Here is a 17,868-nt window from a genome sequence, read left to right on the forward strand (position 1 = left end):
TGAGATGATAATTATGCTGATAGTTTGGCTGAAACAGGAATACAAAATAAAAATGATCAGAAATTCACTTTTGGATTTTGAAAAATATTTTATAAAAATGCTCAACAAGAGACAAGGAAATGTTCTATATAAAGTATATCTGATCACTGTACAGCAGAAAAAAAGGTAATGAGGGACTGAGTTTGACTTTCTTCAGTAACAAAACACCAAAGTAAAATGTTTAATCATACTTCCGAGAAGTGCCGGGGCTTCTGCTGTTGAATGCACACACATATGTAGCATACTGAGAGTGTTTACACAAGGCGTTAAGGCGCACTACACATCACTCAATGCTAACCTCTGCTGTTTGCTTTAGAAATCATCCATGTCCGGTATCAGGCACTAAAAATACACTTTAGACTGTTCCTCACTCGCTCAGGGTCACGAGGAGCCCTTAGGTGCACTGCAGGCCGTCTTGTTTGCTGTACAGATAAAGATGATAAATGTCACAACATGGGGTGCTTAAATGCTTTGTTCTCTTGAATGTGATTTATGGTGAACTTTGACTACGACTAATACATCTTCAAAAGCTTCCTCAGTAATGGATCCGCATGAACTTCAACCTGCCAGAGCTACTGTAACTGTTTGATTTATACACACTTAGCATGACGTGACAGTGCATCCGAGAATTATCCAGAGAGTCATATAATACATCCTGTAGGTAACTTTAATTTGTAGTTGAACTGCTTTCATTAGAGACACGCCAAAATAAACAGGCAAAAATAGTTTGTTGAGTTTCTGGTTACATATGCAAAGCATGCAAAACCAGCAGCAGCAGTGTGATGCATGTCAGATATGAAGTTTAAGGTTGAATCCAGGAATAAGGAAACACAGTAAAAACAGGATTTTATCAAACAAATTCAAAGCAATTGTACCTTAATAAAACCAAACACAACTTAAATGATAGCTATTTTATTAAGTGTATTTAAATACATAAACACGCACTTGTATATGGTAAAAATGATTTTACACAAACCTAAAAAAAACAAGCAAACAAGCTTACCAAACGAGCATTATTTACATCAGAAAAATACTGCACTTTTCATATGGAACAATAACAAATAAAAATAAATCTGTATGATTCAAAAAGTGAAACTCTTTAATATTACAAATCTTTGCAAGGAAAGAAAGAGGAGTTTGAAGTTTATAGAGAAGTCAGTGACAGGCAGTTGAAGACAGTGTTATGTTAACGCAGGTCTAACATACTGATTGGGGTACTCATGCAAAGCCTGCAAGCTGAAAACATCTGAGATTTTAAATGTTCAGCATCTCTGGCACAGGCTGTGATTTATTCCTTCTGAGAATCTGTGACAGCTTAAGAGTCTTAGTGGAACTCGTGGCAGAAAGCAGAGTCGTCCTGACTCTCATGAAAGAAAGAAGAAAAAAGATAAGGGACGGCTGTAACATTATACATACAAACTATTTTAATCCAATTTAAAACAGCAGTTAAAAATACTGTTTTACATATATATCCGAAAGATCATATATTTTATACTTTATACATATTTCTACAGTATGATACAGTGTATGGCTTGGCAGAAATATTGATTTTAAGGTTGAAAAAAAAAATGCAAGCATTACTGAGCAAATAATGAACACATTTGCACATGTGCCTTAAAGCTGTACAGAAGAACTCCAATCTAAACTTTACAACTCCGTCTCCGAAAACAGCACTTGTAATCAAAAATCACTGTAAAAAATATACTTGCATTTGATAGTTATTTTTATCAACACTTTAAAAGCTTTCCTCTGAGACCGACAAGGCACTGTAGCCATTTAATATTATAGTTTTTGGCAGTGAGGAGTGACTTATGATACATAAATACATAGAGACACTACAGTAAGGCAAAGTTTGATATTTTGGCACATGCATATGAGGCAGCTTTGAGGATCAGTGCTGTTTGTGATCTTTCACGGTTGAAAAGCACAATGAGTAGATGTTGTGACACATGTCACTGTGTTGTGATTAAGGCTTGACTGACCTGTTTGGATCTGACAGATTTACACTCCTTATACTGTGGACTAAAGGCCAAAGTTTTACCAGTGCAATCAGTGTCTATGCGTGTTAGCTCTTTGTATGGTACATTTTCAAGTACATACAAAATAAAAGGCTTACGTTAGGTAACGATTGGATACCACAGATATGTTTCCAGTCAAATCCCTAAAGCAAATGGCTCTAAACACCACACAGGCTTTTTTTTATACAGTGATCCTGAGGCACTATTTGTTTTCAGGTTGTCATTAGTCTTTGGTTGCTTTGTTCTCACTTAGCTGTCTGCTTGAGTCTCTGACTGCAGCAGGAGCGGCAGCTCTCGCTCAGATTCCTCCATCACTCTGGCTGGATTGTGAGTTTCTGAACTGAGATCTTGAGGCTCCAGCTGAGACGCCTCTCCTCCATGAGCCAGTGCCGCTTCCCCGGCCACCCTCCTCATCCTCTCCTCCTCCTCCATCTTCATTCTTCGCTCTTCAGCCTCTATTTCCTCTGTGGTGGGAATGGAGTTCTTCTTGGGTCTACCCTTGGGCTTAGTCGGGGCCTCGTGACCTCCTTTGAGCACCTAGGACAACACGTAGACAATCTCAGTGGACTCCTCTGGTGATAAATGGCAGCAGCAGTCGAAGGCAATGCTTGCTATTATGGTAATTAAGAAAAGACATATTGCTGCTGGCTGCCCCTTGTGCACTCATTTATCTTTAACGATTTCAGCCCTTTTTTTGTTCTCTGAGCTGTTGACCCCTCTACAAAAGTGTTTGCTCTCACTGCCGTCATCATCGGTCACACCTCACACCACACTTTGTCTTTCCTCACCCTATCGCGACCTTCCATTTGCCTCTCTCACTTTTATAGAGCAAACCAACATTATATGCAACAGTTAGTTAGCAGTAAAATTAAATCCATACTTTTAGAAGAAATAAAAAGCTCTCTTCCTAAGTGTGACAAAAACAAATAAAGAAATGACAGCTCAGGGGATTTTTTTATACAGATTCATCCTTAAGTGGCACATATGAGTGATTTAAAAGACTTTGTGGCGTTCACCAATTTTGTCGTATTTAAAATTTTCTCAGACATATGGATGAAAGTCACGAGGGGCCCTGACCTGCGGTAGGAGTCATGTACAGACAAGCTGCCTGTCAGAGTCTTTATGCTTTCCCCTATTCAAGCTTCTTTTTTTTTTTCTTTTTTTTTACTTTTTTTTAATTCTCTCGTGTAATATCTCCATGACTGTCAAGACCCTTGACCGCCTCTCGTATTAGTCATGGACTGCATTGCTTTAGAAAGATCATATGTAGCATCTAACTAAACGTAAAACCATATTTCTGTCACAGCATAACGCTACACCGGTGACATGCGGTTGCCAGCTGTACTATTAATATTTTCCAATAATTTGGTGTCCTCTAACACCACTAATGATTCTGCTAAATATCTTTTTGCCTGCTGATTTCTGACAGCAGGACTTGTAGCACTGTGGGGTACAAGTCGTCTTTTTACTCTTTGGTTAACATTTTTGGGAATGAAGTCTGCAACACAGCAGAACAGGCTGCCTTATGTGGCAGTTTCAGGGGCGCTGAATATGCTAATGATGAAATCTCACAAATCGCGCACCTCGTGGCAAAAAAGTAAAGGAGGTTTAGGATAAGAGTAGGAAAAGGGTTTACTGTGGTGCTATCACTTACCATTTTCTTCCACTTCATACGCCTGTTTTGGTACCATGTCTTCACCTGAAGCTGCGTGAGACCTAGAGACTGGGCCAGGTCTAACCTGCAGAATCACACAAACAAAGCAAGCTTCACATTAGATGGACATCTCATACACTTTTCATACACAATATTATTTACACGCTTTAACCTCAACACTAATTACCACTTTTCACTGAGTATTTACAGTAATGCAGGTTTATGTCTAGATGTTACCGGCACTGCAACCTTAAGCACAGAATACTTCTCTTAGACCCTTAACTCCGTCTTTGAATGTCACATCAAAGTTGGTTTGGTGGTAGTTCGAGTCTGACACTGTACACCTGCAGTTAAGGAAACAGTGTTTGAAACATCTGTACCGAGGTCAGTAATCCAATCACCGCACTTGTAGCTGGATGATTGGGGTTCTTGGAGAAAATCCTGAATGCATCCACCACATGTTTTGATCCATGACTAATAGGGCTATTGGTTGGTGCGAAATGTGATACCTCAGGAAGGGACAGATAAAGTGAGCAAGGCATCCATTTGTGAAAAGGAAAGGAGCGACTATCAGGTTTTTTTTTTTTTTTAAATGAGATTTCCTCCTCCCTGCTCTTCTCAAAGTCTTAACCAGTTAGATGAAGGGTTTCTCATCCCCACCAGACCCCCAATGAAAGGAACTGTGTTTCATTTGATGGTGAAAGTGCAAGCTGAGACAGAGAAAAGGAGGGAACGGGATCGAAAAAGCAGAGCAACAACAAATCCCTGAGATTCATGGGATCTTCTACATAACCTTATACCTTACAGAAAGAGCTGTGTGTGTGTGTGTGTGTGTGTGTGTGTGTGTGTGTGTGTGTGTGTGTGTGTGTGTGTGTGTGTGTGTGTGTGTTTTCTGTGTGTGTGTTCGTAAAAAATATTTTAAAAAACCCAGACATAGAGGCAATCAAACTGTCTATCAAACTTCACTATCATATGTGCTCCAGTCTATAGCAGGGCAACGACTGGAGGCAAGGAAAAGTAATTGTAGAAGAAAAAAAACACCCCACTTATTTATGGTTATTAGTTCTGAATGGAGAAAAACCACACACTTATATTAATAGAAACAGCATTTGAGTTACTCCCTCTAGGCTACTGTAAGGCCGCCATTTTGTTCCATTCCCACACCTTTCATAAGGTTAGAATCTTGGGTGTAACTGAGGATGATGATGATGATGGTGATGATGACAGTGAGGATTATTAAATCACTAATTATTATAATTGGAACCTGCGTAAAATCATTATTGGTCTATGACATAAGTGATTAAAAAGTCTTAATCAGGGATTGTTTTGGTTTTGGTTCCTCCTGCCCCCCCCCCCCCCCCCCCCCCCCCCCCTCCACACACACACACGCACACACACACACAAATGCATTCAGTCTTAATTCAAAACCACAGAGTTTTCATGCCAAGAAAAGAAAGAGAAAAGTGAAGTTATCTTTGGATCATAACAAACCAAAGTGGGGAGCACGCCACACCTTTGATGTGGGGTTTAAAAAGGGGATTTTCTCTGTTGATGTTTTTCCACGAGCAGGCTATTTAATTAATTTTCAACACAGTGTCAGAATCAGATATTTTGACAGGACGCAGTATTTTGGCACAGCCATCCACACGGGTGGTTGGTTTTGATCACTGGGTTGTGCTCTGCCTCGGGGCTCCTGCTTTAAGATGAAGCATGGCGCCTCTCCAAAAGCTCCAGGCAAGTCAAGCCATATTTAATAATGCATCGTGGGAGTTTTCCCTTCGGACGAGATGTAAATGTAATGACAAATAAATCTGGTTTATTCCAAATATGCTAATGTCTTCTCAGATTAGATGTGGTAAACAGATACGCTGCAAAGAGGAAATAATGTTTGAGATGCCTGTGAGGAAAGTGGAGCTGTTTGCATGTCTAAGTGCGTGAACATATTGTACATGAAGCCAGTTATTTATGTTTTTAATCACCACTGATTTACTCTCCATGCCTACATAACTGAGTAACGTGGGTGGAGTGTACAAACACAGCCAGTCTCTACCTGATGCAAAGGTTCACAAGCAGTTTGAAATTCCTACTGCACATGTGAAGTGAAGCTTTTTTACAACATTTATGGTTCAATACTGTTCTGGGTTATAATGGAAAAGTAGCCTGCAGGCCAAATGTAAAAGTGAGGCGTACAATAAAACTGGAAAATATGGTCTAACCTCATGTCAGGTCCCAAAAATGACCCAGAGAGTGGAACTTAAGACACAGATATTAATATGTAGATTACTTCATCTTATTGTAGAAAGCTAAACGTACTTTATATACACCTGCACATGTGTGAAATGATTGGCAGTAAATCAATGTAATGCGTTCCTGTTTGCTTGTGTTGGCCACCGTCCCTTTTTTCTTGAATAAGGCAGTCTTTCTTTGTTGGAGCTTTTTGCTGGTCGAGAGCTCAGGGTTAAAACGTTACTCCTGTCTCAACTAGAATGCCCTGAGGTAATGCCCTGGCTTAGACAAATTCACATTACAGAGACATTCCCCACGGGATAAATCAAAAATTATGATGTTAGGTTTGCCACCTCTTGATAACTGTGCTTGTGGCTTTGTGAATGTGTGCGAGTGCTTGCACTGTACTTTCTCTCACTCAATGCCAGGTATGCAGATTATCAAAATGTCACAGTTGAGTGACGCTTATACGACTTTATAAGCTTTAAGCTTGGAATTAATAACTGTGATGTAAGTTAGCTTTAACACGAGTGGTTTGCTTTCTATGATGTAACTCGGTCACAAAATCCTTTTAGGTAACCTAACTATGAGCTTAGGTTTACCATTTATTTTTATGCTTTTTATGTATGTGTGTGTGTGTGTGTGTGTGTGTGTGTGTGTGTGTGTGTGTGTGTTGCAACCCAAATCGACCTAATCTAATCCACCTAGTCTAACTGAATCTGTCCAATAAGATGTGAGTGTCTGAACTATACTGACCTGTCTGGTGTGGACAGGTACTTCTGCTTCTGGAACTTCTTCTCCAGGCCCATCAGCTGCAGCTCGGTGAAGATGGTGCGGCTGCGACGCGGCTTCTTCAGGCGGGGCGTGCTGCGCTCCGTTTCCGACTCACTGCTGATGCTGAGTGGCGTCTGGCTGGGCGAAGGCTCCGAGCCTCGTGGATGCTGCGGGGAGAGCAAGGACAGGTGCGAGGGGACCCCGCCCGGAGACGACGGCTGAGGGAGGTGGGGGGGCAGGTTGGGAGGCTGCCGCGTGATGACTGAGAGGAGCGGATAGGCACGTAGTGACGAGGAGCCTGGAAGAGCAGAGACAGTGCGTCAGATGACAGAAACAGAAAGAAATGCGTTAAAGTACAGTGCTGGAAAAAAAAAAATGGAGAAAGATTAGATATCCTACTGAATCATTGTCTCTTCTGTCACCTTGGTTGTACCATTCTCCACCGCTTGTAATTGCTTCGACAGGTTTATTTTTAATTACACTCTGTTTGCTGTGAAAAGTGTTATGCTTCTGACCTCCTCCATGTAGAGGGCTGTGATCTCGATGACGCAGGCTGTGTTTTACACCGCTCCTCTGAACTCTTCAAATGAATGATTATTTTTCAGAGGTTGTTAAATGCTAACCGGCTTCCCAACACAAAACCACAAGCACACACTGAACCTGACAGCATGACGTACAAGCACACACAAACACACACACACTAACACAGACGCATTCAGACGCAGACTGAGCTGTAATAAAATCCAGAAAACTAAATCAAAGACTGTTCAAGTAATAAACTTTTTTTTTCCCTCTCTTACAATCTCTCTCGCTCTTGCACGTGTGCACAGTCGTATACAAACACACACGCGCATACACACACATTTTTACTCTTTATCAGTGCAGACAGAAGCAGCAAGACGCCAGAATCAATAAAAAGTAACACTTGTCTGGAGCCGAGGCGGGAGGGAAGGAGACCAGAAGGTTGGCCGAGAGGATGCGGTGGGTCAACCAAAGTGAATAAAATACCTGCCAGAAAAATCCTTACAGCTTCAAATATAAAACCAATCCCTAAACCAAAATTTACAAGCAAACTGAGCACAGCACAGTCTGTAATGCATGGGCTGATAAGGTGCAGCAGAGGGGACACGGGAGGGGATTATAGGAGTAGAGGAGGAAGATATAGAGCGAGATAAAAGGCTGCAATGGAGCAGAGAAAATAGCAGGTTGTCACACACCAACACACAAAGCGTGTGTGTTCCAGGCTGTCTATGGTGGAGCTGCCTCCTTAATCTCCTCATTGGCTGTAACAGACAACATGTATGCATGGACACACACATATACACTAATGCCCAGAGGAGACAAAGTCAAACCCTAACTTTGATTTTTTTTTTTTTTTCTTGCTATTCCCTGGCAGTTATCTGTCAGTTACAGCAGCTGTAACAGTTTTTCCCTTAAGGTCACTGATATAATTAGGATTTTAAATAGGGAGGACTCAAAAATAAGGTGGAACATGTCTACTTTTCTAACCTTACAGCACATTAATACATGGCCTGCATGTAAACTGTCCACAGATACACCATAAACCCCACTATTCGATGTAAGTCAAGCATGAGGAGTTTAAGTGCTGCACAAGTAGGCACAGTTGCTCTATACACACACACACACACACACACACACACACACACACACACACACACACACACACACACACACACACACACACACACACACACACACACACACACACACACACACCAGACACTGCCTTGGGCTCATCATGACATCATAGTAAGGCGCTGAGGTCATCAGTAATCCTCCAGCATTAGATTGCCGCTGTTGCAACAGGTCTAGACAAGAAGACCTCTTTTCTGTGTTGTGCGCTCTCTCAAACCTTTCCATTAATATTGCTCTCAGTTTTTCTCTCTATAAAATCTGATCTGTATCAATGTTAACTTTTCTGATATCAATGAATCATCTGCTTTAATGTTTGTGTTCCTTTATAGGAGGAATTTTGCATGAACATTTATGGAATCGTGATGTATGCAATGGTACAAAAGTGAAGTGAAAGTATCACTCATCTCATTCTGAATGAGAAAAAAAAAAATCTGTTTGTCTTCAGGACCGTCAGGAAATCTCTTGTCAACAAAGAGCTTGAAGTTGTCTCCGGACAGTCCCTCAGAGCGAGTGCGAGAGACGGAAAGAAAAAGAGAGAGAGCAAAGAGGGAAATGTCAGCCCTCGTCGTGACTTTCCACTGACAGCGAAGCCGTGTCTCTGACATGTTGTTGACAAGTGCCAGTGTCCTGTCAGTAGTCTACAAATAAACTGTTTGAGTAACTGCAAGAGCGCAACTCAGGCCCATGCAAAAGCACACTGATACTCTTGATAATCACAGTCGGAATGCAGGGACTGGCACAAGTGCTTCTGGTAACCATTACAGAAGACATACCTGCTAAGAATAGATCAAGAGGAGCTCTTTGTTGAGCATTCCTTTTAATTCCAACAATCTGTTCTATTGATTACATCGTCATTAGGGCCTAATCCTCATTTAAAAAGAGCATATTCTTTATATTTTAAATGATTATTTGGAGAAAGATTTTATTATTACACCTGTATCAATGCAGCAACTTTTGGAAGGTATAGAGCTTTCCCTGTTATAACATCTGCACTTCTCACACTCTTTCTTTTTCAATGAGAAGCTGATGATTCATAGTTCAGCTGTGACAAGAGTATGTGAACTTTTGCCATGGTTTTGATATAAACTATCTGACACCAGAGATGCTCAATTAAACAGATTTTTGTTGTTTTTGTCATGGTAGGTGGGGCAATAAGCCATGCAGCTTCTTTATCTGTGCTAACTCATTGCTGTAATTAAAAGCATTTACGTTCAGGACATGACAGATAAGAGCAATTTAATGTTTATTGTTAACAAATCAAGAGCATCTTGTTGACTGTAATGTCAGTAGTTTCCCAGACACAGTGACAAACCTCTCCAGCTGAAGCTGTGCTCCTAGCAAAAGGCATTACATTAAACATAAGCGTTAACTATTTAATGTGAAACCTGATCCACACAGGTCTTCCTGTGGCAGCTGGAATCAGCCTGTAGCATGAACTGCTTTTAGAGCCGATTTATTACTGATCCTTTGTCACAACAGAAACATCTGATGGCAGTGGTTGTGTGGAAATGATGAGGAGATGACAGGATGTCAAGCATTATTCTTAACTGCAGATGGAAGATGTGTACAGATTTTGTCTTTGTGTGTGTGCGTACTTGCCTGTGTGTGTTGACACGGGTGTAATCAACCTTTTCAAGACGGCTTTATGCTTAATGGGAGACTTTATTGTCTGCAGAAGATTAGGTTTTAAGATGCCGATGAAAACCCTTTTTGCTCACTTGGATTTCTTCTATAAGCCCTCAGCCAGTACAAAACCAGTAAGCAGCGGCCCTCAGGCTGCACACACACTCCTACTTTTTTTTTTTCTTGTTTTTATTTTTCATCATGCTGTCAAGTGAGATTATACCTCAGTTGATCTTAATCTCTCTACTCCTTCCAGAGAACACCACTAAAAGCCCTTCCCTGGGTCCTGCTGAGAGACACGACTCCAAATGAAATATTGTAACCTGCCATTACGTCGTTCACTGTTCAGCACCAGTTTGAGCTCATTGTCTCTGATCCTGCTGTAACTGACAAGATATCAACTCCACGAGTATTAGCCACTTTTAATGTACAAAATGATGTATTTCAACAGACAAATGAAAATGGAGTGATGGGCTGGGAGAGATTAAAAGAAATCTGACATGGAAAAATGCAGGAAGATCATTAAGCTGGTATGTTTGAGTGGCATATAAACAATATAAAACCAACAATTAAGTTGTGATCAACTCCTTCAAACTACATTATTGGCATCGCTATCTTTTAGCGGCCTCCGCTGGTAGTACGTGGTTATAGCATCCCCTCTTTTGCAGAATGAAGAAGTAAGTCAACTTTCATTGTTAAGGGACCACGCAGGGGCCAGACACCACTCTTTGGCCCAGGACCTGTAAGCCTGCCAGCTTCTATATCAAGCACTAAAAGCCATTGATGTTGGGGAATATACTGTGTCTCACACCCCCGCTGCTACAAATAAGTGGTGGGCACAGTGTTCTGATATGCAAGGCGGGTTACTCTATCCATCCGAACAGAGGGGTGCCAAAGCCCAGTCATAGTGCCCTCTAGCATACACCAATCCATATCAGAGGGATGAGGGAATCGCTTCGCCTATTTTTATCCACCCACCGCTGTCATCATCAAATTGCAGTGGCTATTATTTCAGACTTTAGAGCAATTATCCTAATGGTTACTAGAGTGTGCAGTAGCCCCTGAGTTGTTTGGATTCAACTGGAATTACAATTAAGAGTCAGTCAAGAGGTTTTCTTTTGACAAGATAACATGTGCTTTGCCATTTCAGCTTTGTCTGCTATTTTGGTGATAAAAGTACAAGACATATCTAAACCCTATCTATCTATCTATCTATCTATCTATCTATCTATCTATCTATCTATCTATCTATCTATCTAGACAGAAATTATTAACATCAACATAATCAGCTTTACAGCATAGGCAATTGATCTAAGTAGTTTTTAAGTTTCTTTCCTATTTCCTCCAGCATTAATCAAGATACACCAATGTGCGGCGTTATTTATCTTTTATCAGTGTTTTTATATGGTGGTACTTCGACATTCTTGTTCACAGTTCTGGGTCACATACTAGAACACTAACGAGACACAATCCTTCCATCTGCAAATGTCCAGCAGCAGCAAAACTCATTAGAAAAGGTCTTTGATTTAGCAGAACAACCATATTAATCAAAGCAAATGATATCAAATAGAGCAAAGGTTACAGGTTAGTAACCAGGGGCATGTAGAGTGAGGTTTGACTTTATCTTTATTGTCTGTCCTACTGCCACTTAATTGACTTATATATGGAACTACACACAGACTTATCAGTTCAGTCATTTATCATCAAGCTCTTAAGCATCACTGACGTTCACTGACTCTGATTTTCAACACTAAACTCCTAAGCTGCTGTGATTTATAAAGACCAGTGTGAGGAAGGTGAAGTCGCTGGAGCCCCTTCAATTAGGAGTCAGCATGAATTAATTATGATTCATTTTAAACTAATCCCTTGAAATAAATTATTAAATAACAATGCAAACCCACACGATCAATTAAGCAGATGATGCACTGTAGTCGGTACAAATATCACTATCTTCAGTTGCACTGTGGTAAGCACTGAATCGTGATTTTTTTTTTTTTATTACAACTACAATTACAACTTTATGGCACCACACAAACTTTACAAGTGCGAACTTCCAATACACATTTCACTGATATTAGTTTTTGAGATTTTGCACTGCAAACCACATTTCAAAGTCACATTTCAAATTAAAACAAAGATATATCAAAATAAAACTGACCTAATGCGTAAAAATGTCACAACTTTCGTGCGTAAAAAATTCCCACAAATCTGCAAGTGCAAATAATGGCCTCTCAGTTATGTTTTCTAATTTTAATTCATGTCTTTTTTCATTAGTTGAAGAAAAAAAAACAGTCTTCTTACCCGAACATGAATGAAGAGGCTTCGGCCGAACAATGAGTGAAGGGCACACCGAATAAAGAGAAAGTTTCTCAAAATAATCACAAGTCTCCTTGGAGAGAATCTCGTCAATCATGAAAGTCTTGTAGCGCCGCCTGGCAGCCTTCAGCTGCCCGGGGGAGGAGAGCCTCAACTCGGCTTGACAGTGCATGATCTGCCCGTGTGCGCCGTGCACTACCTTCGCTGCACAATGTGTCTGTTCAGTAATATCGAAGCTTATGCAGGTTGCACCGTGTGGAAAACGCGACTACCGGAGTTCACGCCTTTAAATAACTCATTGTTTATCTTTCAAAATGCAGCTTGGCTTTCCTTCAGGTGTCGTGGTGAAGACGAGCAGTAGACTTCAACTTGAGCTGCGCAGAGCGCCACAGTGGGAATGAACTGACGACGACGTGTGCGCACACCCACTGCTATATAAACCATCCCTGAACACATCTCTGCTGCTCCATCTATCCCAGCTCTCGCTCTCTCTCTCTCTCTCTCTCTCTCTCTCTCTCTCTCTCTCTCTCTCTCTCTCTCTCTCTCTTTTACAAATACATGTATGTACTGTACATGCACATGGCCACCTCCCAAATAGCCTACTCCCCCCACCACTAAAAAAAAATAAACTTTTTTCTCCTTTTCCATGATGTCATTTTAGTTCCTCCGAGTTGTCAATTCAACTTTAAAAAGTTACGTTTTTGATCAGAATTCGGAGATATTTTCAGAGTAAAGGTTAATATAATCAGTAGGACTACAAATAGTCTATTTTAAATCTAGTATTATTATAATCAAAGTATCAGATCAAATGAAAAGACCCCTGTGACTAACACTGTACCTTGTCTTTTTTCAGATGTTTTTTTAAATTATTTATCTTTATTAATTTAGCTATTGATAAACCCAATTCTAACTTTTGTTCTTATTAACAACTAATACAACTAATAACTGATTAATTTCATTCTAGGCTTGCTTTAGACAATGTGGAATCTAATCTATTTCATATTTTAACTTTGTTCTCAAACAGAAAAACTTGAAGTAGCCCACCATGTACCAAGGCGAATTAATCCAGTAAGCGCAACAGTGGTGAATAAAACTTTTCTTTCATTCTTTCTTTCTTATGTCGCGAGCAGAAAGAATTTTAAGTAAGGTTAAGGTTAAAGATTAGTTAGACGACATGACTAAGAATGATGGGCTAGACTTCATAAAGGTTGTTATCATAATCTAAATAGTATTCTTAGGCTATTATTTGTATAACAGCCCAATAAGTATTATTAATATTATCATTATTATTATTATATTATAATAACAATAATAACAGTTATTTGTTATTGAAACGATATCATTTTCATACAAGAAAACACCAAATTTATAAGCTTCCTACTTCTGAAGGAGCCAAATGTCAGGAGTCAGAGCTGTATTTTAAGGCCAAGTCATTTTCTTTACTGACTTGCCAAGCAAACTGACGCAGGTGTAAGTTATTATTAATCACTAATTGCGTACGTGTGCACACGGCACGAAGGAAAGCCGAATAAAAAACAAAACTGTTTTCTAACGACGTATTTCAAATAAAACGCCGTCAAAAAACCCGCACGAGCGCCTGTAATCCCTTTTCCAAGTTCTAGTTTTAGCGCAGCGCAAGTTTCACAAGATTCAACGACGAAATGTATTTGTCAGTCAGATCAAATAGGCCGGAAGAAAAGGCTATCAGTATCGGCCAGGGGCTGATGAGTCTGACATTAATGTGAGGAAATAGCTCACATACCAGCACGTTCAATTCAATTGACAGGCTGAATCTCTCCATATGCTTTATCCCTGACAAAGACATTTTGTTCCCTTTTCTTATAGTTTTATTTTTTCTATAAATCTGACTATTAATGGTGCTTGTAGTGCAATAAAATTAGACCAATGTTTTAGCTGTTTTACTTTCTGTTCAGATGTTGCAGTTTTGAGGAGATCAGCTACTTGTTTGAAAGACTAAGAAGAGGAGGTAGAGTAATAAAGAGTTTGGGGCATATTTTTTAGTTAGTCTAATTTACATGTTGTCATTTAACTAAATACGTTTATGTGGGGGAAGTCGGTGCAGGTGGAGTTTCATGTTCAAACTTTGAAACGTCAGTGTGCTAAAGGGGGAAACGAGTATCATCACAAGAATTGGAAATAAATTTAACTCGCTGGCGGCTTGTGGCTGTCGAAGGCGCCGTGTTCAAAGTGTAGAGGAGGATTATGGAGGAGGAAATATGGGAGCTCTGCATGAGAAAGCTCGGGTTCTTTTCAGAGGTTTGCTGGCTTGATCAAAGAGGAGGGAGATGAGAACAACTGCTGTGGAGCACATTTGACTTTTCGAGGGGCGGGTGGAGAGTGAGAGAGAGTGAGAGAGGCCACTGCAAACAAAAAATAAAAAATAAAGCAGGGTGTTATTCGCCTCAGATTTAGTATTACCAATTTAATCCAAAAACAATGAAACTAAAATTGTTTTTTTTGATAAGACAATTTCACTGTAAATCACCCATCTGCCATTATTTTGAATCAAGCGTCAGGATAATTTATGTAGTCTGACAATTTAACTGCAATTATTGCTTTAAGCAAATCCTATCAAGTATGCTATAATTCCATGAAAATGAATTTTCACCTATCTTGAAGAAAAGAAGATTGCATGAAAAGACAGACTGTGACCGAAGAGTTCTTGGGCTAATGAGGGACCAATGAACTCAACAACCTGAGGTGCATGGCGCCAAGATCCGGGAAACGCGGCTGCAGGCATCTTGTCACTTGAGGTTTGGTTTGCGGGGCTGCTACAGAAGAGGGAGGGTCTCCGGGTGTTTGGAAGTGGATCATTTCAGGAGACACACGCTTCTATATAAGTCCACACAGCAGCGGCTACTGAGCGGCCTCTCTAATCCGCCCGCTCCAGGGCTGGAGACGCCAGGCAGATCAACCAATTAAAAGAGCTATGCCGAAGCCAGAAGCGTGATAAGGGCCTTCCTAGTACTGACACCGAGCAGAGGATACTCTCTATTAGAGCCATTTGGTAGCATCATGATGCAATCTGACACGAGGCAGATTACAGTCAAGACGCAGAGCTTAGGGCAGAGGGTGCAAATGCACCTCCACTTTTGGACAGCGGGAGATTTACAGGGGGATATAGTTATCGATACAGTACGGGAGTCGCTGCTAGTGGCATAAGCACTTTCGGAAGGGTAGATTATGACCTCAACACGGACATTAAGGGATTTGATCATCACTTTGTAGTAAGCAAGCCTCAACAAAGACACTGTGGCATCAATGCTGAAAGGCTGATGGCAATATGAGATGTTCAGGATCAAAGCGCTGCTAATTCCGGGATGGAGCAATAGACATCTTCTTTAAAACCTGTAAACTGACCCAAACCCGTGCCATTTAACAAAGTGGTGTGAAGACTCTCCTAATAAAAGAGAACAAGATGTCACTGTGTTCCACTCTGGTGAACAAGTAAACCAAAACATAATTGCATGTTGTAAAGTGAACAGAGATGGTGACAAATCCATGTAAAGACTTGAAAGCATCCTAAATAGAAAGGTCAAATGTAGGAGCTGATCATGTGGCTCAGATATATTTAACATCTTAATTGATTCAATGAAAGGATGTGTGTGGCGCCACCTGTAGATTACTCCATAACCCACTGCACAAGTGTATTAGTTACACATGGGCCATTTATAGGTGCAGATAAGGCCATGTGTGCATGCATTACAGCATGTAGCATCAACATACAATAGCTCACTTAGTTAACTCGGTCGCACATACAAAGAACTGTAAATAGCATTCGTGATGTACAGCCAAGACCCAGGCATTGGTGTTGTGGCCAGATGAAAGACAATGCAAAAGTCAATGAAAGGAGATTTATAAGAATGAAAATGTTTTTTGTAAAACAGTTTGTCATACAGACTCAGAATAAAAAAATAAAATAAAGCCATTTTTAGAAAGAGCAAGGTCAACTAATCTAACAATAAGAAAGGATGGTGCCCTATTGCAGTAATAGTGGTGCTGGTGAAATATTTAGCTGACACTCGTTCTGTTTTGAAAAATACCTGAAGATTTAAAAATTCTGAGAGCACCATTTAAATACAATTTGCATAACATAAAAACTTGCCAATATCTTAAATCTTTTTTTTGTTTACATGTCTTCCAAATATGAATACCAGTCATATCTGATTTTTTTTTTTTTTTTGTCCTTGCTCTAAAACAGTTCTTCCCCTCTAAATATATAGAGAGACATCTGTGAGGAAATACTCACATGAAAGTAATTTACAAATTTAAAAACGCCTTAAAAGTAAACAAAAATGGCTCTAAGGCTTGGATTATTAAATCTTCAAACTGGTAGGATCATGTACAAACAACCTGAGTATACATGTGAATTTATCGACAAAATTCATGCTCTTCTTTAGGAAGCTGCGCACAAATTTGTGAAGAACTGAAGTCTTTACAGAAATCCTTAGCACGTATTAGTACCGTCGCCATCTATTATCTTGGTAGCCACGGTTGCTGCCTCTGTCGTCGTGATGTCTATGTCCACCTCTGCTGTCATGGTGACGGCTGCCGCTCCTGTCGCTCTGATGGTGATAGTTTTCCCGGCTGTGGCTGTGTTGCTGTTGTCGGCCGGAACTTGAGTCGTCTGCGTAGCGCTGGTTTCTGGCGCCACTGCTCGTGTGGGACGGATGCCGGTAGGGGACATTATCATGTTGCCTTGAGCCACCTCCACCAGAATTTCCGCTTGCAGTCGGCTGCCTCTGTAGAGGCTTGGAGAAGCTGCCATTTATCTGCTCAAGCTGCTGCATGTGGAGCTGCCACATCAGGTTGTTCATCTACAGATAAGGGAAATGACAGTTAAACAAGACCTGTGTTTCATACGATTGACTGAAGCCAAAAAGCCTGTTTCTATTCCTGTCACATGATATGTGTAAACATTTCCTCATTTGTTACTGAGGAGAACAGGTACCTTTTAACTCAGATCAAGCAGAGAGCAGGGCTTTATACATCGTATCTTAAATAATGACTACAAAAAATTCTGTCATTACTGTGCAGTTCTGTGTCACTGTAATAATCCAAAGAGTTTACCATGGCATGTTTCTGCAAATTATCGGGAGTTGAAAAGGATCTCTGCATTTGGGGCGGAGTATACGGTGGAGAACTGAACTGGATTGGGGTCCTGCAGAGTAAAGCAAATCATTGTCAAACACTTAAACATAAAAAGCAAAAGCAAGTCTACATAATGTCAGGTGCACATTCCATGTATTTTGCAAAATCTATGTATGACTTCACTTCTCAACATTAATTATTTAAATGATTTTTGGTTCATGTGTTTGTTTATGATTTGATCTTATTTCACCTCTTTTGCATTTATAGAAAGCCTTTTATGACCTTTATCACTTTATGAAAAAACATTTGAGTCACATTCACTTATGTTCACACTATGTTCAGCTAGATGTGCCATGAGCCATTGGTAAAATAAAAAACAGTTGACAAGCCCATCCTTGAGTGGTTTTAATAATATTTTGATTATGTGTGATCTAACCACATGACAATCTT

At 40.2% G+C, this 17,868-nt stretch overlaps 2 protein-coding genes across 2 annotated transcripts in view; both read right to left on the bottom strand.

Annotated features, from left to right (window-relative positions):
- Positions 1-935: 935 nt before the first annotated feature.
- barx2 (BARX homeobox 2) lies at positions 936-12,779 on the bottom strand. Its single transcript, XM_056374487.1, has 4 exons — positions 12,292-12,779; positions 6,694-7,009; positions 3,712-3,796; positions 936-2,594 (listed from the first exon to the last, which is right to left on the bottom strand). The coding sequence occupies exons 1-4, from the start codon at positions 12,476-12,478 to the stop codon at positions 2,307-2,309; spliced, it is 876 nt and encodes a 291-aa protein (XP_056230462.1). The 5' UTR covers positions 12,479-12,779; the 3' UTR covers positions 936-2,306.
- Positions 12,780-16,167: 3,388 nt separating this feature from the next.
- Positions 16,168-17,868, bottom strand: part of rbm7 (RNA binding motif protein 7) — a 5,604-nt gene continuing 3,903 nt past the window's right edge. Inside the window, exons 4-5 of the mRNA XM_056375219.1 lie at positions 17,398-17,488; positions 16,168-17,144 (exon numbers count right to left, since the gene is read on the bottom strand). Coding sequence (XP_056231194.1) covers positions 16,785-17,144; positions 17,398-17,488 — 451 coding nt within the window. The 3' untranslated portion in view covers positions 16,168-16,784. The remainder of the gene's footprint in view (positions 17,145-17,397; positions 17,489-17,868) is intronic.

The sequence above is a fragment of the Seriola aureovittata genome, chromosome 4, assembly GCF_021018895.1.
Source record: "Seriola aureovittata isolate HTS-2021-v1 ecotype China chromosome 4, ASM2101889v1, whole genome shotgun sequence".
Lineage (NCBI taxonomy): Eukaryota > Metazoa > Chordata > Actinopteri > Carangiformes > Carangidae > Seriola > Seriola aureovittata.